General features: G+C 45.9%; 3 protein-coding genes and 1 pseudogene across 3 annotated transcripts; 3 read left to right on the top strand and 1 right to left on the bottom strand.

Annotated features, from left to right (window-relative positions):
• The first annotated feature begins 942 nt into the window (after positions 1-942).
• LOC136470597 (protein RKD3-like) lies at positions 943-2,123 on the top strand. Its single transcript, XM_066468387.1, has 5 exons — positions 943-998; positions 1,100-1,182; positions 1,276-1,628; positions 1,799-2,008; positions 2,112-2,123. Exons 1-5 carry the CDS (start codon positions 943-945, stop codon positions 2,121-2,123), a joined length of 714 nt encoding a protein of 237 aa, XP_066324484.1.
• Positions 2,124-2,509: 386 nt separating this feature from the next.
• On the bottom strand, positions 2,510-5,130 carry LOC136478094 (geranylgeranyl diphosphate reductase, chloroplastic). The gene is made up of 3 exons (XM_066476429.1): positions 4,565-5,130; positions 3,396-3,857; positions 2,510-3,298 (listed from the first exon to the last, which is right to left on the bottom strand). Exons 1-3 carry the CDS (start codon positions 5,044-5,046, stop codon positions 2,863-2,865), a joined length of 1,380 nt encoding a protein of 459 aa, XP_066332526.1. The 5' UTR covers positions 5,047-5,130; the 3' UTR covers positions 2,510-2,862.
• A 4,054-nt stretch (positions 5,131-9,184) lies between these two features.
• Positions 9,185-14,153, top strand: LOC136478093 (soluble starch synthase 2-2, chloroplastic/amyloplastic-like). The gene is made up of 8 exons (XM_066476428.1): positions 9,185-9,631; positions 10,423-10,822; positions 10,892-10,956; positions 11,220-11,297; positions 11,393-11,503; positions 11,608-11,652; positions 11,967-12,140; positions 12,811-14,153. The coding sequence occupies exons 1-8, from the start codon at positions 9,353-9,355 to the stop codon at positions 13,765-13,767; spliced, it is 2,109 nt and encodes a 702-aa protein (XP_066332525.1). The 5' UTR covers positions 9,185-9,352; the 3' UTR covers positions 13,768-14,153.
• Positions 14,154-17,491: 3,338 nt separating this feature from the next.
• LOC136470596 (glutathione S-transferase T3-like) lies at positions 17,492-19,794 on the top strand (annotated as a pseudogene).
• The last annotated feature ends 2,530 nt before the right edge of the window (positions 19,795-22,324 follow it).

Here is a 22,324-nt window from a genome sequence, read left to right as displayed (position 1 = left end):
ATTAGCCCTGTTTAATTGACTTATAAGTTGTATTTTTCAGTTAATAAATAGTATTTTTTTTACAACAAATCGGTCAATAGTACTTTCAGTCATGTCTTATCAGCTAAACGAACAGGACAATTGTTCTGAATTACTTATAAGGTATTTTAGGTGAACTAATTCTCCAGCTTATTTTAAGAAGGCAACATACTTACCATCAATGTTTATCGCCACCCAAGTATAGCAATCATCGAGGGTTATATGTGTAATTTTTTTACCATATAATACGTTCTATAATCTCCAGAATATTTATATTTTAGGAAAGAGAGAGTACTAGAAAAAAATAAAGTTAGAAGTACTTTTTTCCCTGGTAATCATCACTCCTTTGAGGGAAAAAGATAAATATATTTCAGGATAGAGGGACTTTTCCCTGATAATCGTCGGTCCTTTAGGACTAATTTGGAAACAAGGGGAGGTACACCTAGGGATGGAAAACTTCTCCATATAGAACTAAATAATTATTTAAATTATTTTTCCAAGGATTTCTCATCCTGGAAAAAGTCAAGGATTTCATTGGGATTTGAGTTTCCAAATTAGCCCTTAAGGGAAAAAGATAAATGAGTAACTGAGCAAGTGTTCTATTCTATCAAGAGAATTCTCGCGGTTACTCACTTATGCATGATTGCATGAATCCTTGCATTTTTTATTTTAATTTTGGTGTTCACAGTAGATGCTGCATCTACCTGCCGTCAGAGGTGAGAGAGAAAGAGAGTTAGGCTTCAAAAATGGATATGTGTTGGGAGCTGTAAAGTTTCTAATAATGACATTGCCAAATGAAAAGATAGTGACTGGCGACATTGGCATTGTACTTCTCAGTTCTCACTACGTATACACGAAAGCATCCTCTTCCTCGTAGCATCCCTACTACTTCGTTGCATAGCCTTGAACTTCTTTCCTTCGCCAATGGAAGATCGCTTCTACGAGGAAGATGAGTGGTACTTCCAGTTTCAGGATTTCAAGTACACACTTTCTCCAGAACTGTTCCCTGCGATGAACATTAGTAAGGATTTTTTACTCTATTTGATCGAATGCTACTCTTTTCCAATCCTGTCATGTGCAGTACTTTTCAGTCACGCTCAAGTTTGTTCTCAGCTCAGCGTTTCTGTGCCACCAGTACTTGTTCAGAGAGCAGCTTGTCTCAAGGTACAGCGACGCTTTGTTACAAGGATTCGCGCAAGCAAGAAAGCAAGCATTGCGCATTTTCTTGAGTTCATGTTCCTTCTTCTTTGAACGCAGATGAGCTTGGCGACCTGTATGATGTTGACTTCCCGAGTTTCTGGGCTCAGATGGAGGAGGGCGACGCGCATCGCAAGAGCAAGGACGGCGACTGCGAGAAGGCCCTGATCGAGTCTGCCAATGTGCAGACGGTCGCAGAGATACCAGGACGTCGGTGCGTTGGGTCGTCAGAAACGAAGAAGGAACTGACTTTTGAGCAGGTGTCGCAGCACTTCTCCGTGACGATCAAGCAGGCGGCGCGGGAGCTCAACGTGGGCGTCACCGTCCTGAAGAAGCAATGCCGGAAGCTCGGCATCCCGCGTTGGCCGCACCGGAAGGTGAAGAGTCTGCAGAAGCTCATCGACAACGTCCAGGTCTCTGCTTCTCTCGCTCTAGCACTGGCTTCAACTTCGTTTCGGCTAGTAGATTTTCTCTGCAATCTTCATGAACTGACAAAAATGGAGCGCGCGTCCTGCGGGGGCTCGGGAAGGAGAATGCACAAGAGAACGGGCATCTGACCAGGAGCCTGGTGGAATTCCTGCAGCAGACGGTGAAGCTGCTCGGGGAGAGGCTCGATGTGATGCTGGATCAGAGGACGATAGAGCTCAGTCAGGTGTGCTTCAAGGACGAGGAGAATGCACAAGAGGACGGGCATCTGACCAGGAGCGTGGTGGAATTCCTGCAGGTAACGAAGAAGCTGATGGAGGAGAGGCCCGATGTGATGCTCGATCAGAGGACGAAGCACCTCAGGCAGGTGTGCTTCAAGGAGAGCTTCAAGAGGAAGCACCTCATAGGCGGCCATGGCACCTGGTGAAGGATACCTCTGCTTGCCGATTTGGTCCCTGAATTTTGTGCAGGTGCAGGTCTGATCACATAGGAATTTTGTCTGATGGCAATGCATCAGTGTTGCAGTGTAATTAGCAGTAATGTTAGCCATCTCGTAGTGTAATTAGCAGTAAGTTAACTAGGGCAGCAGTCAGCCGTCTCGTAGTGTAATTAGCACTTAGCAGTAGGGTATGGTGTAGTATGATGACCTTAAGATCAGGCTTGCCATTGGGCAGTAAGTTAACTGGACAGCAGTTGAATCATTTTGTTGTGTTTAACTGTTTGCTTCTTCTTGCCATCCTCCCAGTTCGGATTTTAGAATGGTTCTGCCATGAATTATGTATGAGAGCTAGACGAGCAGTGCAACAGTTCCATACATTTGCTTTCTCGTCAGAGTTCAGAAACTAAAGAAACAGGGATACAGTAATCAGAACCAGAACGGGGAAATTTTAGTTTGCTCTTATTATTATGTCTTGATCTATTATACGTTCATTCACGTCGAAGTTTGCCGTCGTCAGCAATCCAATCGATGAACTGCTCCGAGTTCTCAACATCATCAGATGCTATATGTTGCAGCATCGATCGACACAAACAGGCAGCACTTTGATCTACTTGCTGCACTTGCACAACCTCTTTGTCTTCCTCTCCGTGCCCACTGCCCACGCACGTTGGCCTAAATTAACCCGGTTGATCAGCCGCAAATCTCTACTAATACACCGATCAGCTGCGACTAGAACGAACACCCCAAGTGAATGCCATTTCGACGACGTCGCAGGCGGCGGCTCACAAGGTGACCTTCTCCATCTCCCGGCGCAGCGCGGTGGCCCTGACGAGGCTGCCGATGGTGTTGACGGCGAGCTTGATGTCGTCGAGCGGGTTGCCCGGCACGACGCGCTTGTAGAGGTAGCTGTCGAAGGTCATCTTCTGCACGTAGTCGTCGGCGCACATCTCCACGAACGCCTCGCGCGCGGCGTTGGAGCGGTAGAACACCTTCTGCAGGATGTCCAGCACCTTGTACGTGGGCCAGTAGAGGCGGTCGAACTCGGCCAGGTACTTGCGCAGGTCGCTCTCCTCCACCATCCGCGTCCCGTTGGCGGAGCCCGCCACGATGGCCTCGGCGCACATCCGCCCGCTCTTCGCCGCGAAGTAGATGCCCTCGCCGGAGCACTTGGTCACGTACCCCGCGGCGTCGCCCACCAGCGTCACCCGCCCGGACACCCTGCATTTCATTTCATTTGTTGGTCAATTAGTCAGTCATGTCCGCCAATTGCATGACATGCCAATCTTGCACCGAGAAACTCATGGTAGTATGGTACCTCTTGGGCCTGGGGTGCTCGGGGATGGGATGCGCCTCGACGCGGATGATCTTGCCGCCCTCGATCTTGTCCTTGGCGCGCAGGCGCGTGGCGGCCTGGAACTTCTTGATGTCGGCCTTGTGCGTGACGGTGCCGGTGCCGACCGCGACGTGGTCGCACTTGGGGAACACCCAGCCGTAGAAGTCGGGCGAGACGTCGTCGCCGACATACATCTCCGCGCGCTCCTCGTAGTACACCATCCTGTCGTCGGGGATCTTGACGCGCTCCTGGAAGGCGATGGCGTACTCGTAGTCGCCCGCGCCCATGTCCTTGGCCACGCGGGAGTTGGCGCCGTCCGCGCCCACGATCGCGTCCACCTCGAACGACCGCTTCTCGCCGCCGATCTTGCCGTTGCTGCTGCTGCTGTCGTAGTGGTTGTAGTGCACCACGTACGAGCCGTTCGGCTCCTTGGGCGCCTCGTACCTGACCAAAACAATCACATAAAGCCCCCCGTTGGCAGGGCTTCACTTACCAGTGAAGCTATTTTTATTTTTTTTGGCTTTAGCTCCACGAACAGTTTCATCGGTGGAGCTGAAGCGCTTTTGGTAAACTGTTTGGTAAAATGGCTTTTCGCATGTTTTTTTTTGAGGTCTGGAGGAGAAGCCAGGAGAAGCCATTTTTTTTTTCTCTATCCCACCCCAAATCACTATGAGAACATGTTTTTAGGGGCTTCACAAGTGAAGCTATTTTACTTTATCCCATTTAATAGAAAACGGTTCCAAACGACTTCTGAAGCCGGTGGAGAAGCCCTCCCAAACGGGGCCTAAGTCTCACCGCGCGTTCACTTGTTGCACAGCAACTGACATTAAGATTTCAGAGTTGGCTTTTTGAAGCATGCCGATCCATTTTTGGATATGTACTTTTGATTCATTCGATTTGAATCGAATTCCATGAAGGTTGTGGCAGGACTAGAATTGAGGGTCTTAAAAACGCATGCACAAACTATCTAAACTGGCATGCATGCACAAATTAAGATCAAATATTTCCCCCCTAGGAAAGTAAAATCAATTTGTACTAGTAGGCACAAGCAGCATGCAATTCAAAATGCTGCCAACATCAGTGCAAGAGTATGAATGACAGCATTCACTTCAGTTCCTGAAAAATCTTGCTGTTGGGTTTTCCGTGCATACCTTAGGAAGAGGCCGTTGACGACCTCCGCGCCGGCGGACTGTGCCCGTGAGCGGAGGTAGGCATCGAGCACCTCGCGCCTGACCATCCCGATGTACTCGTGGGGCGCGAGCGTGCGGCCGATGTCGACGGCGACATTGGACGGCGAAATCATTTTCATCTTCCTCACCTTGCGGTCCACGAGGTCGAGCGGCAGGTCGAACTCCGACACCATGCACAGCGGGATGGCGCCGCCGCAGGGCTTGCAGTTGTCCATCTTCCGCTCGATCAGCACCGTCTCCACGCCGCCCTTCGCCAGCGCCTCCGCCGCGGCGCCGCCCGCGGGGCCGCCTCCCACCACCGCCACCCGCAGCCGCCGCCCGTTCGGCAGCTTCGGGCTGGACGCCGCCGCGCGCGTCACCACCATCCGCGCCCTCCGGCTGCCCCCAGCCGGGCGGGCCCGGAACGAGGACGGCAGTGCCACGGCGGAGGAGAGGGAGGTCATTGTTGCCGGGATTCTTGGCTAACGGACTCGCCTTTGGGAGGGAGGAGGATCTTTCGTTTGAGCTCGACGTTCTCGAGTGCGAGTTCCGACCTCCGAAGGGAGTGTAGTATTGAAGGATGGATAGGATGAGGGGAGATTGCGGGATATGCTGGCCGTTTGACCGAGAAATTGGACGGTCTGGATCGTGTAAGGATCAAGTTTTGTTTGTTTCCGCTTTTTTGTTGTTGGACCCGGGCGTGTGGTTGAGCTGTGTGCCAAGTCACATGAGCGGTGAACTCTTGGACCCTTCTGCGGAGTACGTGGGTGGTGCGCTGCCACGTCGTATTGTTTGAAGATCTTTCACCGAGGCCGTGACATTTTTGTTAAAAAGATCTACAGCAGGATTTTGACTAGCACGGCCAACTATCTCGCTTAAGCCCTACTTTTATCTCGCTTAAGCTCTACTTTTTCAGTCAACGAACAGTATTTTTCTCTCACAACAAATCAGTCAGTAGTACTTTTAGTCATGGCTTATCAACCAAGCAAAGAGGGCATTACGCTTTTCAATATAAAATGCCCAATTTTTATACTTGGATTAACTGTGTAAATAAATGGACATAATATGAAAAATATCCGTAGTATCTTATCTTATGTATAGAGTATAGACTGATGTGACTCGACAAGTTACTTTAGCGAACTTCTACCTACCATCCATGGTCGACATGCATGCGACCACGATTGTGGTGAAGAAAAGAGTACGTGTTGAGTATTGGCACTAATCTCATATTATGTGTAGGATCGATTATTTGTTGAATCATGTGGAAGTGACGTGAAGCTATGAAACAAACTCTCATGTGTTGAAATGGTGTCAAGTCACGTGCTCATATTTACTCAAGGGATAGAGACAAAGGTGGTTGCAAATCCTCGTGAAGAGATGTTGAGAAGAAATGGCATATAAAGACAATGAAGACTCAAGCTGTTAAAACATATGTATCATTTTGATCTTTGAGTATAGGTATGTCGTACTATCAAGGGAATGCAACATGTATAGTTAGACAAGTCTCAAGTGCTCAAACTAACATAACCTCGAGTGTTAACTTGAGAGAAACACATGATACAACACTTGAACTTGTTGATCTTGGAGCTTGTCCTTGATTAAGTTGGATAGGTCTTCGAATAAACTTTTTGAAGGATCATCAAAGTTGAAATTCGGAGCTAAGAGTTGTGATTTTTTTGAGGTGACCTAAGCTATTCTGAAGAGTTGCGGATGTTCCACAAATTGCTGAAATTCTACGGCGCGGAAGTTCCGCGCATAGGTGCGGAAGTTCCACACTCTTCAGGACATAGCAGGTAGTTTTATAGCTCTAACTGCTAGTTTTTGGGTGGGTATATATACCCATCCCCATGCCCCCTAGAGGTGTTGTTGATGTTCTTGTGGTTGCTAGAGCCTTCCAAAGTCTTGTGAGACTCTTCCCAGCCTCTCTCTTTGTGAGAGTGAGTGATTAGTGTGAGATCAAGTGTTGGGTTTAGAGATTTGGTGTTAGGGAGCACTAAGAGAGCAAGCCAAACCTCGAGTACTTGTCAATCTTCGCCAAATTCATGAAGCATTTGTTACTCGTTGAGGAGAAACCTCCTAGACAGTTAGGTGTCGCCCAGTGAACTCCCGTGCTTATGGTGAGTTGCGAGAAAATTTATGAGGCCTGCGATCTTGCCCCCACAAGGGAGAAGATCATCTAGTGAGGACAATGATAGTGGTCAAGAGGGGCCCGTCACGAGTATAAGCACGAGTTTTGTTAGTTGCTCACTATCACCACAATAGAGACACATGGTTCAAGTGGGAACCCATACTTTGGTGAAACAAATATCTTATCACTCTCGTGTTCTGAGTTACAATATTTGTTTCCCACTTGATCCTTAGTTGTGTGTGTTTGTAAGTGCAGGTACTTCATAAACTTGCTACTAGATATCTCCAAACACATCTATGTTTGGTTTGAGCTTGATTTTTAGAGAAAAAGTTTCCCGCTTGAGCACTATCTTCGTGTGTCTCAATGTCCCAGCAAGTCGAGTCAACACCTGCTTCTCCCCCGACCATCTCACTCCCCAAAAACAAACATCATTCTAGAGTTTCCATAAGCCCCCCCCCCAAAGCATAGCAGAGCTAACCACATTAGTAAAACCATTCTTCTTGTTGCTCAACCGATGCGGGTCACTAATTCAAAGTCTTGGCCAAGATGTACATTTAAAATCTCTAAAACAGTCTTCCAAGTATTACACAACACCCAAAAGAATAAATGACTATTGACTTAAATTCATTGCAAAACAAACAGGTTGGGTTAGATACTTCCTTTCTTTTTTCAAGGTTATCTCGAGTAAGCAACTTATTGTTTATCAGCAGTCATAAAAAGGTTTGAACATGAGCTGGAATAGTAAGTTCCACACATCTTGAAATTAAACTGGAACTTTACCCTATAATTAATCACAGCGTATAGAGATTACACTATATATTTCTCAGTTGAGCTAAAGCTCCAGACAATATGATCATTCTCATCGGTAAAATTGTTACCCTAAGCGATACTTACCAGCTCAAACCATAATGTCTTAAGACTATAGGAGACTGATCTCCTAAAGTTAGCTTTAAGTCATTACCATGTCTCTGCCACAGTAATACCTTGTCAGCCACAAATGACATAAAGAGGCCATTTACTGAATAGTAAGACTAGAATTCTCAAACCAGTTATCTTTCAAAAATCTAATTCTCTTTTCATTTTCCCTACTAACCACTTAATCCCCATATAAGTTGTTTGAATAGCCCATAAGACTCCCTTCCAAAAAGGGAAGCCCCAACACCAGGGCAGCAAATGATATTTAGGTGATTGGTTTGAGCTTGCTCTCTGGAGGTATTCTAAAACTTCGTGTTATTCTGTGATCATCAGAGAATAAATTTCACCTATTACCTTATAGGAGGTAATATGTGATCATCACCGTCTGGTCAAAATAAATGAACAACTCACGGTTGTTTGGGAGTACCGCAACATAGCTAAATTTTGTTAGTCTGGTTAGTTTTGTAATGGATGTGAGCCTGTATGAGATTTTTATTGTTGGAGATCTCATTTTATTATTATGATTTGTGTTTCTAAATGATTGATATTGAACTCAACGTAATTATAAGTAATTATATAAGATGATGTTCGTTTTTTATTTTACAGAAGCAAAAAGAAAACATAACTGTTCAAAATAAAAATATTAAACAAAAGATAGGAATATCTACCCGGGAATGTCATAACTGGTAAAAAGAACTATAGGGATAAAATAGTTTTTTCCTCTAGGACTTAACAGCGTTATAACTCTAAACTAATGGAAGTGTCAAATAAAAAAGAAAAATTTGAGACGGTGACAAGTAGGAAAAAAATTGAGTTTGGGTATCAAATAAGAAAGCAACATTATTTCTAGTGTCAAATAGAAAATTTTCTCTTAGGTGATTGATTTGAGCTTGATCTTTATAGGTATTCTAAAACTTCGTTGTTTGTAGTTAACTTTCAGAAGCTATTCATACTCTCTCTGGACGACATCAAATCCTTTCATAATCCACCTAGAGTCTTATTTGAATGCGTATGTATTCATCTCAATCAACATGTGTTAAAGTGAATTAGAGTAGAATTAGATCGAGACAGACACACCTGTATCCAAACAAGCCCTAAACTTAAACAACAGAAATAACAGGTCACATCTTGATCCGATTCAGCAATTAGCAGCATTTTATACACCCACACGGTAACACGCCGGACACACGCGCCTTTGCTCACATGCCCACTTGTCAGTCAGAAACGACCGAGTAACGATTCTCTCAAGCCTCAGGCTCTCAGCCGCTCATGTACGTCTCAGAACTCAGAAGCACCGGGACCCGTTTCTGGATGGAGAGTATGGACCGATAGCGCACTCCCACTACTCCACGTGGTGCACCCAATGGCGAACCCTGGCCCGCAGGTCAATCACTCCGCGAGTCAAAATAAAGCATTTTTGGAGAAATATTATCTCCCACCCAAAATGCAAAACCACACCAACCCTGCGCTCGCTTTTGTCGCCTTCGTCCTCCCCGTACGCGCTCTCGCTCTCGCTCTCACCTTCTCCCCGCACTAGCCACTCGATCGGCTCATTCGTGGCGTCCAGATCCTCCTCCTCCCCCGGGGCCCATCATCCACGCCTTAACACGGGCCTCACAAACTCGCGCAGATCTCCCTCGTGCGCCGCGCAGCTCGCCATACACGCTCCAGGCTCTCGTTTCCTGGTACAAGCGGAAGCAGCAGCAGCAGTAGCGTGAGGCATCCCCATGTCGGCGGCAATCTCTTCCTCGTCCTCGGCTTTTCTCCTCCTCGTCGCGTCCTCCTCGCCGCGGCGCAGGCGGGGCAGGGTGGGCGCTGCTCTGCGCTCGTACGGCTACAGCGGCGCGGAGCTGCGGTTGCATTGGACGCGGCGGGACCCGTCTCGGGATGGAGCGGCGGTAGTGCGCGCCGCAGCGGCGCCGGCCGGGGGTGAGGGCGAGGAGGCCGCGGCGGCAGGGAAGAGCTCCTCGTCCAAGGGGGTCGCCGTGCAGGGCAGCAAGGCCAAGGTTGATTTTACTTGCAACATCTAACTTAATTTTTTTCGCATAAAATAGTACTCCGTACTCCTATCAAATTACGGAAATGCTGTTTTATGAGCCGGTGGCACACGATTTTTTTTTTTTTTTTTTTTTTTTTTTTTTTTTTGCCGCGGAATCGCACGTCTGCCGCGCCCGCGTCGCTGCAGCACCTGCGCCGCCGTGCCTGCGCCCGCCCGTCCCCGCGCCACCGCCTTCGTGCTCGCCCGTCCCCGCGCCGCCGCCGCCGCCGTCCCCGGCATCCAACTCAAGTCTGGCGAGCTTCTTCCCCAACTCCGGCGCCGCAACCAAATTTGTCTCCGTCCTTTCATAGAAAAAAATTGTTACTTGTGATTTGTGATTTGTTACTCGTGACTTGTTACTTGTGATTTGTGATTTGTGACGTGTGATGTGTGCCAAGGAGGAAGAGAAGAGATGAGTAAGATGAACAGTATCTGTGGGGGGAAAAATTCAGGTGTTACCGGGTGCTAAAACACCCGGGTGTTACATAGACAAGCTCTAGAATTACTATTGGGGATTTGTGCACGGTTTGCATGTCAAATTTAGCAGACACTCACCGTTTCTGACGGAAATGCAGCTTCACGTGCAGTTTTAGCCGCTCCTTTCTCCTGATCAAATACCACATGTGACACACACGCTCGAAACTATAACAGTAGTATATTTTAGCTGCTGAATCGCTGAACTTTGTACTAGGTGCTTTGCTCAGCTTCATTGATGCTAAATTTCTGGCTGTCTCTCAAGTCTCAAACCTGTTTACTCAGGCTGTAGATTCTACTTCGCCTCCCAAACCTGTGACCTCTGCGCCGAAGCAAAGCCAGAGCGCTGCAAATCAAAACGGAACGGTTGGGAGCAGCAGTGCGAGCAAATCCGCGGCACTGGTATCCGAACACAAAGCTGAACCATCGGCTCCTGTCACCAAGACAGAAACCGATGCCAGTGCGAAGGTTGAAGAGCTGAAGCCCGCAGTGGATGATGCTAAACCCGTGGAAAGCATAGGCATCGCTGAACCGGTGGATGCTAAGGCGGACACCGCTCCAGCTACTGATGCGGCGGCGAGTGCTGGTGATGACATTGAGGACAAGGAACCTGGCCCTTTGGCTGGGCCTAATGTGATGAATGTCGTCGTGGTGGCTTCTGAATGTGCTCCTTTCTGCAAGACCGGTAAATTGCATTTCTGCTGAGTTTCTCCATCCAAACTAAGCAATTGCTCTGACAACCGCTATCGCATAGGTGGCCTTGGAGATGTTGTGGGTGCTTTGCCTAAGGCTTTGGCGAGGAGAGGACACCGTGTTATGGTATTCATCTCTTCCATTTTCATTATATTTATGCACTCTACAAGAGACAACAGATGCAGTTTCAGCTGCCATGCACCTGAGTGCAGATTCTGAACTCTTGTCCTTTGTGAAACATGTGGGAAAAAAAGGTCACATAGTCATACTTCTCTAACATGAAGTTTTGTGTCAGTGCTCTAGTATACTTCCACAAAAAGGGAGGAAATTATAATTCATATGTGACCAGAAAAGTAATGCAATTTTGTGTTCCAATATGGCAATATCAGGTCGTGATACCAAGATACGGAGAGTATGCAGAAGCCCGGGATTTAGGTGTACGGAGACGTTACAGGGTAGCTGGACAGGTATGCAAAAAATGGAAACAAAGAGTTTGTAGTGTTGGTCCTGTATGAAAGAAAAAGATGAGAGACCTGAATTTTTTTCCTCCTGTGATTTTCAGGATTCAGAAGTTACTTATTTTCACTCTTACATTGATGGAGTTGATTTTGTATTCATAGAAGCCCCTCCCTTCCGGCACCGGCACAATGATATTTATGGAGGAGAAAGATCGGTAAATACCAGTTTTCGAGTACCTTTTCAAACAGTAAAAAACTAAATTGGATACCTATCACATTTATCTAAACTATGTCTCTGTATTTAATCAATTGATGACAGGATATTTTGAAGCGCATGATTTTATTCTGCAAGGCCGCTGTTGAGGTACTGCTAGACATTGGTTTCTAAGCAATTCACAAAGAGAACTAACTTGGACTTTAAAATTTCTGATTGATTACTGACCAATACGTAGATAAATTCATTACTGGCAAACTTTGATAAGTCAACAGTGTCCAGGCCCCAAGATGCACTCTGCACCATTTAATTAATATGTTTTTATTCTATTTTTCCAAGATGTCTATGCACCTCATCATTGAATAGTTTGTCATAACAAACTCCATTGCAGCTCATGTCTGTTATAGTTATTGTGGACGAATAAATCTTCATTATCTTCCTTTTCAAATTTATTCTGAATGCAGGTTCCATGGTATGCTCCATGTGGCGGCACCGTCTATGGTGATGGCAACTTAGTTTTCATTGCTAATGATTGGCATACTGCACTTCTGCCAGTCTATCTAAAGGCCTATTACCGGGACAATGGTTTGATGCAGTATGCTCGCTCTGTGCTTGTGATACACAACATTGCTCATCAGGTTTTGCACCTTAAACTTAAGCTGCCTCTTGTTTTCTCTCATAATAGTCAACCCATTAGTATACTTTATTTTGAAATCACATGTACTTATCTTTTTTATATCTTTGTTGGTATTTCTCCTTGAGAAGTTTTCTAGATTTATCTAGTCATATCAATTGTTGCATGACTCAACCTAGAAGCTTATTATGTTCTTAGTTTCTTCCAGTTGACTACTGATCTGAAACTCAGATGAAATGAAACTATGAATTTTTTTGAAAGGATAAAATGGGTGGTATATAAGGAAAGTTACCCATATCTCGGAGAGGAATGTTACCCATGTGAGGAAATGTATTTGTGGTATATTCTTAGGAATATTTTTGGCTGGATATGGTTTAGGCATCAGTTCTTTGCTATTTTGAGGGATCGATTAGGTTCTTTCCTATTTTCAGCATCAGTTCTTTGCTACATTCAGGCAACAATTTGGTTCATTGTAACTTTCAGGTTTCATATAGTTAGTTCTTATGGCAATGAATATGCTAGTTGTCTTAGTTCATGAAACTTAATGGACAATTATGTGCTAAAGGTTTAAATTATTGCGTAGGTTAATGTATTTCAGTTAGCTTTTTTGCTCATTTGACCTGACACGACCAAAATGACTGATGCAGTTATGCTCAATTATCCTTTTGCTGCAGGGTCGTGGTCCTGTAGACGACTTCGTCAATTTTGACTTGCCTGAACACTACATCGATCACTTCAAACTGTTCGACAATATCGGTGGCGATCACAGCAACGTTTTCGCCGCGGGGCTGAAGACGGCAGACCGGGTGGTGACCGTCAGCAATGGCTACCTGTGGGAGCTGAAGACTTCGGAAGGTGGGTGGGGCCTCCACGACATCATAAATCAGAACGACTGGAAGCTGCAGGGCATCGTGAACGGCATCGACATGAGCGAGTGGAACCCCGCTGTGGACGTGCACCTCCACTCCGACGGCTACACCAACTACACGTTCGAGACGCTGGACACGGGCAAGCGGCAGTGCAAGGCCGCCCTGCAGCGGCAGCTCGGCCTGCAGGTCCGCGACGACGTGCCACTGATTGGGTTCATCGGGCGTCTGGATGGACAGAAGGGCGTGGACCTCATCGCCGACGCGATCCACTGGATCGCGGGGCAGGACGTGCAGCTGGTGATGCTGGGCACCGGGCGCCCCGATCTGGAGGACATGCTGCGGCGGTGCGAGGCGGAGCACAACGAACAGGTGCGCGCGTGGGTCGGGTTCTCGGTTCCCCTGGCGCACCGCATCACGGCGGGCGCGGACATCCTGCTGATGCCGTCGCGGTTCGAGCCGTGCGGGCTGAACCAGCTCTACGCGATGGCGTACGGGACCGTGCCCGTGGTGCACGCCGTGGGCGGGCTCCGGGACACGGTGGCGCCGTTCGACCCGTTCAACGACACCGGGCTCGGGTGGACCTTCGACCGCGCGGAGGCGAACCGTTTGATCGACGCGCTCTCGCACTGCCTCAACACGTACCGGAACTACAAGGAGAGCTGGCGCGGCCTGCAGGCGCGCGGCATGGCACAGGACCTCAGCTGGGACCACGCCGCCGTGCTGTATGAGGACGTGCTTGTCAAGGCCAAGTACCAGTGGTGAGTGAGTTTAATTGGCGACGCCGACGCCCTCCTGTCGCGGGACCTGGACGCGCTGGGCATGTTATTTAGGCGGCTCTTCTCCCCCGGCTTTGATGCGTGCGGCTCATTTGCGTAATTGCGCCTGGCGAGGGGCGATGGGGTTGGCCTACGTCGGCTACATGCCTTGGGAATTTGGACGGGCGCGATGATGCCACCGGGCACCCGGCGCAGGGTAGTATGAAAGCGACGGTGATGTATGTGAGCTACGGTGATGCCCTGCATTTGGTTCGTAGTCTACTAAATCACGTTGGGTCTGGTTCGAGGTAATGTAAACTACTACTCCGTATTGAGCTGTGGAGATTTGCATGGCATTGCCACAAATAAATGGGGAGCTGTATGTTACTTTAACATCGCCACTTCTTCTGTTGTATATTTATTGATATACCGCCAAGTTTTTCACTCCAACGGTAATTGGTAATTACAGGCCTATTTGTAGAGCTAAAAATCCACGCAGATTCTTGTGCATACAAGAATCACTTCTCCATTTACGCTAGGAGTTGGGAGCCAAAAAAAAATCCGTTCCTCACTACTCCTTCAATCCCCGTCAAAATCATTCTAGAATCAATTATAATCTACTTCCCGCTCCCTCACAAGAATCAACTAGAATCACTCCATCAAAAAATAAAAAAGTGAAGCTCTACCAAACAAGCGCTCATGGGCACACTGAATGTCTTTAGTTTAGTGATTTTGTTAAGGCATTCTAACTTTTATGTATGTCCATGGAATCATCAAATTTCCAGTTATCTCTCATCTTTTCGACACTAGGGCTTCGTTTGGTAGGAGAGGGCAGATTCACTCGGAGAACAGCAGCCCCTAAAGGGATTTTTGTGGATGATCAGATCCCCTTCCATGGCAGGGGAGATCAATCATGTACCCTGCTGCTGTTTGGGTACATCTAACTCCAGGGAGACGGAGGCGGACAGTTGTTCATGACTCCGCTTGCTTGCATCGTGAACTCAACGACACCGCTTGATTTCATTGTGAACAAGATGCCAAGACGATTATGGATCATAAAGGCGGTGACGGCTGAGGTGTGGATGGGGCACGAGGCGACTGAGGCAAGGTTGCAAGGACAATGATGTTGGTGCGTGCTAGCATGACCTCTCGCCTTGCTCTAGGCCTCTAGCGCACGGGGAAGCATGCCTCGACACAAGAGGTAGGGGAGTGTTGCCCCAGGGAAAAGGCTAGCGGTCGGGTTAGGCTACCCCCTTGCGTGACCTTCCAAATGGTGGAGTTAGGTGGCCTAAGGGCAATTTCGCGCGCTGGGGGAAGGGGCGGCCTAGGGAAAGTGTCAGGATGTCCCCTTGGATTGAGCCTCCCAAATGAGGCCTACGTGTAATCCTTCCCTCTTAATCCTTGATATTTTTCTTTGCCTTGCTTCCTTTATTTTGAAGCCTTCCATAGTTCCATTTCTCCACCAAAACTTGTGGAATCTTTGCTTCGATTTCCATCTATCCAAAGGAAAGGTTGCTTTAGTTTCATCCCCCTTTGTCATCCATCCAAAAAAGGGCCTTGAGTGTACATTTTCCTACATGAAACTTACACAAAGAGAAGTATTAGTAGCAAAGTTATACATGTGGCAACATTTTACCATTGTTCCACTTAGGAAGTACAATCCATTTGGGTAGTATAGTATTGTTCTTCACCTTCCCTCCTTTTGCCTCAATCTATGGGACCTACAATAGACTTGAACACATGTTAGTCCTAAAACTACACAAGCTATAGATCAAGCTCCCCATAAATGCGTGCATTGCGTGATTGAATCACTTACATGATACCAACAGAAACATTTTGATATCAAATGAGAACCATGAACGTCGATTATGACATCAATTAGGAAACAAATCCTATAAATTGGGCACAAGAGTATAGGAAACAAAGTTCAATATGCCTTATCTTATCGTGAGAACGAGAACCTGTGTAGAGTTGCCTCGCCCACCATTGTCTCATTTTTACATGCAAACTTAGTAGGGTCGCCCTTAAGCGGTTACCAATGTAACTTGTTTTCTCTTGCTTAGATATGAGTTATTAGTTTGATGCCCACTCTACAACAACAAAAAGAGATAACTAAGACAAGCAATAGAGAGAAGAGAATGAAATAGTTAACGACATTGCCTGCTTGCACTAGGCTTAGGAGTTTAGCGGGGTTGTAATGTTGACCGACAACTAAGTAAGGTGTAATCCACAGAGTTGATGGTAAACTTTTACATCTCACGAGAAAAAAAGGAACATCGATAAAGTCATTAGTCTGCAAAGCGGGATATGAGTGAATTGTACAAACAATATGTGGTACTAAATTAAACGAAGTTTAGGTCCCATGTATTGATATATATCTCAACAGTCAAGATTGTGATATGAACCAAAGCAATAAAACAAGATGTAGCGTGTAGTTCGTTATGGTGGAACATTTATCTCTAACTACAGTAAACATAAACAATAATTACTAATGAAGTAATTTGAAAGCACACAAGACACAAGATATAGAGCCTGTTTAGATTCATACAGCTAATGGTTAGCTGCTATAATAATTAGGTCCTTTGGATCCCTATGGGTTCAACTAATAGTTAAGCTAATTGTTAGTTGAATACCGTCTAACAACTATCCTACTAGTTGGCCAAAACCAGCTAACAACAACTAATAGTTAGCTAGCTAATATTAGCTATGAACAACTAACTAACTATTAGCAGCTAATGGATTCAAAGACCCATAACATAAGAATTGAACAGGACCATCTTGTTAATTTGATACATTAATCGTGTGATCTCAGCCGCCACTCCACCGGCTCTCGCAGCGTCGCCAAAGCAAGCATTTGCGCCCTACTAGCCATCAACGGCAAAGATTTCCAACGATGGCACATAGTAAGAAGGACGTGCTCCAATAATTGGCACACACTCAAAGATGCCCATAAGGCCAGTCTCAATGGGGATGTCATGGGAGTGTCATGCACATTAATTAGGGTGACACATCAGCATGGGAACACTTTTTGCATGAAATGGTGAGGAGAGAGAACAAATTCGTTTCATGGCCACGACACTCGCCAGCTCCGTTTCCAAGGTCTCGGTAACTCCACGACACCCGCATTGAGAGGGATAGTTTCATCCACCCGCCCGGCGCGAAGATCCCGTGCTCTAGGCTCCAAGATCCAATCCTCCCGCCTCCTTCCCCCGTGCGCGCGCGCGATTCCTCCTGCCTCCTTCCCCGCGCACGCGCCATGGATTCGGCACGTAGCTCCGGGCGACGAGTCAAAGGAGGGATTCGGCACAGAGGCAGCCGCCTTGGAATGAAGACGGCGTTGTCTCCTACGCCGCCGGCCCCTGCTGCGCCACCACCAGGTCCGCCCCAGCGCCGCCACCGGGTCCACCAGCACCGTCCGCCCTAGAGCCAGCGCCTTCATCCTTCCCTAGTCCACGGTAAGCCCCAGATCCACGGTGATTTCGATGATTTTGATGTGTAGAGATGTCCAGATCTCTTGTATGGTTCGGTTCTCTTGTGAATTCCATAGGTCCAGATCTTGAAAGTAGTAGGAAATCTTGTCCATACTGTCACACAAATTCTTTTTGATTACCATGCTTAGTAGTTGGATTTGATCATGGGGTCTAATATTTGGTTGTCTTGTTGGTGTGTAAACATGCTAGATTTGCTTGTCATATCATATTTGTGGTGAGATGCAATGGTGTTATGAACATATGAAGCCGCTGGATTCAGTTGGTGATTGGTATGGCACTCATATGTGAATCTGTTATATCTGAGAATGATAATTGCAATTTTGCACATTCTAATGCTGATGTTTCAAGCTCAGCTCTCATTGAATTTGTAGATTTCAATAACTTTAGTAATGTAGAAAGTGCAGCCTGCATACAAATAGAAATGCATGTATCTGACTTGCCATAGATCCATACTTTCATAGCCCTGCAGAGCTTGTGTGTGTCCATCAGCATTGACCTCCAGACTGTCTCTGTATATGTGAAGTCTAGTATCATGGCCTGGTTGATGTGAAAATCACGTTGTGTCCTTTTCTATCTGAAACTTTGGATGCTGCTGAACTACATGTGTAGTGTATTTTCTGTCTAATTGGGTTCTCTTCCTTCTATGATTGGGAAGTGCTGCCTGCATACTTGCTTGACCTTTAACATTGGATAAGCAGTAGCCGGAGATGCCCAGCTGTAATGTGGAAACTATGCTTTCTTATGTAATATAGCAGCTAACTATACTGCATTTGCTGTGCTGACATTTAGTATTTTTTGTTTTGATGAATATGTCTGCAACAACCATACTTCAGGGTCTATCCACCTGGTGGTTTTTAAAATTTTCTTCAACAACCATACTATCCGCCGCACCCACACATGGTAGGAGAAAATTTTCATTTTGTTGGTCAGACTATTAACGTGAACCCAATATCTCCACCACCACCACCACCAAGTGTCTATGGAACATTAACACCCCAAGTTGTGAAACAAGGAACTTCAACAAACGAGACGGTGACTATTGACATTGAGGAAGGAGAGAATAGTGAGGCAAATAGGGCAGTAAAGAAAAGATATTAGACTCATGACGAAGAAACGAGGCTGGTAACTGATCAGTTTTTTATTTTCCTTGGTTTGTAACGAGGCTGGTAACCCAATATACTTGATTTGTTCATATTTTTTATTTCGTATTTTGTAGGCCAGTGCTTGGTTGAATGTTTCAAAAGACCCAGTTAGGGGTAATGACAAGAAATTCGATACATTTTGGAAGGAAATCACTGAGGAGTTTAATAGGAAAGGGAATGGAAACCGTAGAAGGGAAATAAACCAATTGAAGGTTCACTGGTCACGCCTGAAGTCATCCATCACTGATTTCAATGACGCTTGGACTAAGGTAACTCAAATGCATACAAGCGGATACTCCGACGACATGCTAGAGGAAGAGGCATAGAAGATATATATGAAAGCAGGTTTGGAAAGCGTTTTTCGTTGGTGCATTGGTGGAAGATATTAAAAGAGGAGCCCAAATGGTGTGCACAATTTGAGGGAAAAAAGAAAGACAAGACTGAGATAGTTGATGTTCCAGAAGAACAGTCACGTCCCATTGGTAGAGAAGCAGCAAAGGCTAAGCGTAGTGGAAAGTGCAAGAAGGATAATGTTATGGAAGGAATTGCCATCCTTAGGAACAATATTGAGAAAATTATCAAGGTGCAGCAAGATCGGAAGGTGGAGTGCGAAAAGGTTACGGAAGCACAAATTCAGATATCAAACGCAAATTTGAAGGCAGCAAAGAAGCAAAATGAAGCAAGGATGTTTGAGGTATACAATTCCTTGCTCAATCAAGATACAAGTCACATGTCTGAAGATCAAAAGGCTAACCGAGAGAAGGCATTACGTAAGCTTGAGGAAAAGTTATTTGCTGACTAAGGTTAGTTCTCAGTCATGTTTTCTAGATGTTCCTCTTTTTATAGTGAGATACAGTTCTTGTCATTTCAGCTGGTAGATTTTGTGTCATTGATTTACTTTAGTCATCAAAAACATTCATTTTTGTATTATAGCAGATTGCCCAGCATTGCACCTTTTCATTCAATTCCCCATTTGCCATGTTTTCCAAATGTTTCTCTTTTATAATGAGATATAGTTCTTGTCATTTCAGCCGGTAAATCTGTGTCGTTACTTCAGTCTTCAGTAACGCTCATTTTTGTATTATAGCAGATTGCCCCCTTTTGACTTAAATTCTGTGTTTTCCTGCTGCAAAAAGCATTAGTTGAAATGATATGTAAGCTCAGGCACTCTATATGTATAGGTAATTTTTAAAATACTGAAAGCATGCCATATTTATAACTCCCATTTTGCTGGTTCTGTAAAAATGGCTAGTTTGGTCCTAATTTTCACTGTGACTTTGCAGATAGATTGTATATAAAGGCTGCAGCTCAGATCATTATCAAGCATGTCTCTCCTCTCGAAGTTATGCTTGATCACCGTGGATGTGACTGGTACACTGATCGCTTACAAAGGACATCTTGGGGATTACTACTGTATGGATGCTTCTATGTGTGGATGGCTACATAATCAATCAATGCATATGATCACATCATTTTATAGCAATTAAATGCTTTACTTAGTTTTGGAATTGGTGAAATGAAACGCTGCATTGTGAAGTCTAGTTTCATTCATTGTTTCATCCCGCTCAAACTGATATGGCGTTTTGGAAATCGTGTAGTGAAACTAAGCATTGAGACTGGCCTAAACAAAAAGAACTACAAAGGTGCCGAGTGTGGCTGCTACGATTACGAGTAGTTAAGCATCTATCCATAGGTGCAATTAATTTGATGCACCAAACACGTTGCTGCGAACCATAGTTGCACGGAATCTCGCAAGTTGAGGGAGTTAAGGAAAAAGTCTATTTAACCCCCCATCTTTCATATATGGTCTACTTCACCCTCCAACTATGAAACCGTCTGTTTTACCCCCCCCCTAAACTTTCCAAAACCGTCTATTTTACCCCCGGGCGGTTTTTGACGGTTTGCTACAGTAACATCGGGTTGCTACAGTAACGGTGTGCTTGCTAGAGTAATGGTGGTTTGAATTTTCCTTTTTTTTATTTTCGGTGAATCTTTGAAAAATCACAGTAAATCATAGAAAAATCATAAAATAAAAAAACTAATTTTGTTGAACTCCACATGAGTAGATCTACATAGTGAATATATAATACGGTATGCTTTAGTACAAAATTTTTACTGTAGCCTTAGATTAATTGGAAAATCTAATTTTGTCTATAATTAATTGGAATAATTCATAGCTGCAGCTTCTATGGTCCAATTGTGGTGAAATTTTTATGGTACGCTAATTATTGTATGCTTGAACTATAGTAAAAATTTCGTACTCATTGGACTATGTATAACTTAGTTATAGATAAATTCTAATTAATTACAGACAAAATTGGATTTTCTAATTAATCTAAAACTACAAAAAAAAATTATACTAAAGTATACCGTATTATATATTCACTGTGTAGATCTACTCACGTGGAGTCCAATAAAATTAGATTTTTCATTTTATGATTTTTCTATGATTTACTATGATTTTTCAAAAATTCACCGAAAATAAATAATAGTAAAAAGAAAATCCAAACCACCATTACTGTAGCAAACCCATCATTACTGTAGCAAACCCGCTGTTACTGTACCAAAACCGCGGTCAAAAACCACCCGGGGGGTAAAATAGACGGTTTTGGAAAGTTCAGGGGATAAAACAGACGATTTCATAGTTGGAGGATGAAGTAGACCAAGTATGAAAGGTGGAGGGATTAAGTAGACTTTTTCCATGGAGTTAAAGGACGGCCGCCGCGCCAACCTCCCACTGCCCCCGCGGCCACACCTTCCACTGCTGAGGCGCCAACGGCTGAGGTGTCCGCCACAACACCGGCGTCGGAGGCCAAGCCAACACTTGCTGTGGTTGAAGTGTGTATATCATGCTCTGTGCAGATTCAGTCTCTGGTAGATTGCGGGCCTGCAACAGGTCATTTAGTTTGCTGCAACTAAAGGATGTGCTATAGCGGGCTAAAGTGGGTTTTGCAGGCTCTGTCGCTAAGGGCATGTTCAACAGTTTAGACGGCTGTTGTCTGCAAGCACGAGTCATGTCACATGGAGACAGCAATACAGATAAATTATACTTGTCTTTTAGGCTATCTGCAAGATAATTAATTCATGTACATACTCATAAATTAAGGTGATAAAAAATGGCTTGGGAGCACGAGCCCCCATCGTACAACGGTGCTGGAGCGGACGATATAGCTTGGGAGCACGAGCCCTCGCCGTCTCTTCATGAAGAGACAGCACACCTGTCTGTTGGCTGAGTCGAGAGGTTTTTTGCAAAAATAACATCTCCCAGATGGCAAAAAGACGACCGTTGTACGTGCCCTAAACCTGCTAGGAGGATGCGGTTTGCGAGCATTTGTGTGGCAGGCGTCCGCACAGCCCGCAAAAAAGATTAGCAGGCAGCGCGGCGTGGTCCATCGGATGCGGTCATTTTGGCTCTGCTCCGCTGCACAAAACTGGCCAGAGCGTCCAAAACCTATTGTCGGGTACCTTAGAACGGGGTACCCCAAGCAAACATCAAATGGATCGCTAAAGTCCCATCTAAAAAATAAAATCTAGAAGGTAAGTCGCGGGCCCCTCACCCGCCACGACCGAGCCCACTGGGTCCTCCTCCTCCTCACCTCGGGCCTTGAGCACGAGGTCTCGTCATCCTGGCGCAAACTCCGCTTCGTGCGAGGCTCCCTAGGGAAGGCCTCGGTAGGGAACGCCGTCTCCGCCTCGCCCGAGGCTCTCCACGGAAGGCATCGGCAGGAGGAACATTCTCCGTATCACGCAAGGCCTCCCGCGCAAGGCCTCGGCAAGGGGCCTCATTCTCTGTCTCGCGCAAGGCCTCATTCTCCGTGTCGCCCGAGGCCGGGTCGTCCGCGGCCCATCACCCCCCATCTCGACCGACCCTCCAGACAACGTGTCATATCTCATTAAATGCTTCAACCACTCCCGCAATCTCAGCCGGACG

The sequence above is a fragment of the Miscanthus floridulus genome, chromosome 8 (assembly GCF_019320115.1).
Source record: "Miscanthus floridulus cultivar M001 chromosome 8, ASM1932011v1, whole genome shotgun sequence".
NCBI lineage: Eukaryota > Viridiplantae > Streptophyta > Magnoliopsida > Poales > Poaceae > Miscanthus > Miscanthus floridulus.
The sequence above is the reverse complement of the archived record's forward strand: the minus strand, read 5'-3'. Positions and strand labels throughout refer to the sequence as shown.

Excerpts from the sequence above, each read along its gene's own strand:
- LOC136478094 (XM_066476429.1), bottom strand. The coding sequence starts at position 5,046 with ATGACCTCCCTCTCCTCCGCCGTGGCACTGCCGTCCTCGTTCCGGGCC. Across the intron at positions 3,858-4,564 it reads GTCAACGGCCTCTTCCTAAG|GTACGAGGCGCCCAAGGAGC; the intron begins GTATGCACGGAA and ends TGTTTTGGTCAG. Across the intron at positions 3,299-3,395 it reads GAGCACCCCAGGCCCAAGAG|GGTGTCCGGGCGGGTGACGC; the intron begins GTACCATACTAC and ends AATGAAATGCAG.
- LOC136470597 (XM_066468387.1), top strand. The coding sequence starts at position 943 with ATGGAAGATCGCTTCTACGAGGAAGATGAGTGGTACTTCCAGTTTCAG. Across the intron at positions 1,183-1,275 it reads AGAGAGCAGCTTGTCTCAAG|ATGAGCTTGGCGACCTGTAT; the intron begins GTACAGCGACGC and ends CTTTGAACGCAG. Across the intron at positions 1,629-1,798 it reads AGCTCATCGACAACGTCCAG|CAGACGGTGAAGCTGCTCGG; the intron begins GTCTCTGCTTCT and ends GAATTCCTGCAG.
- LOC136478093 (XM_066476428.1), top strand. The coding sequence starts at position 9,353 with ATGTCGGCGGCAATCTCTTCCTCGTCCTCGGCTTTTCTCCTCCTCGTC. Across the intron at positions 10,957-11,219 it reads GGAGAGGACACCGTGTTATG|GTCGTGATACCAAGATACGG; the intron begins GTATTCATCTCT and ends TGGCAATATCAG. Across the intron at positions 11,298-11,392 it reads GTTACAGGGTAGCTGGACAG|GATTCAGAAGTTACTTATTT; the intron begins GTATGCAAAAAA and ends TGTGATTTTCAG.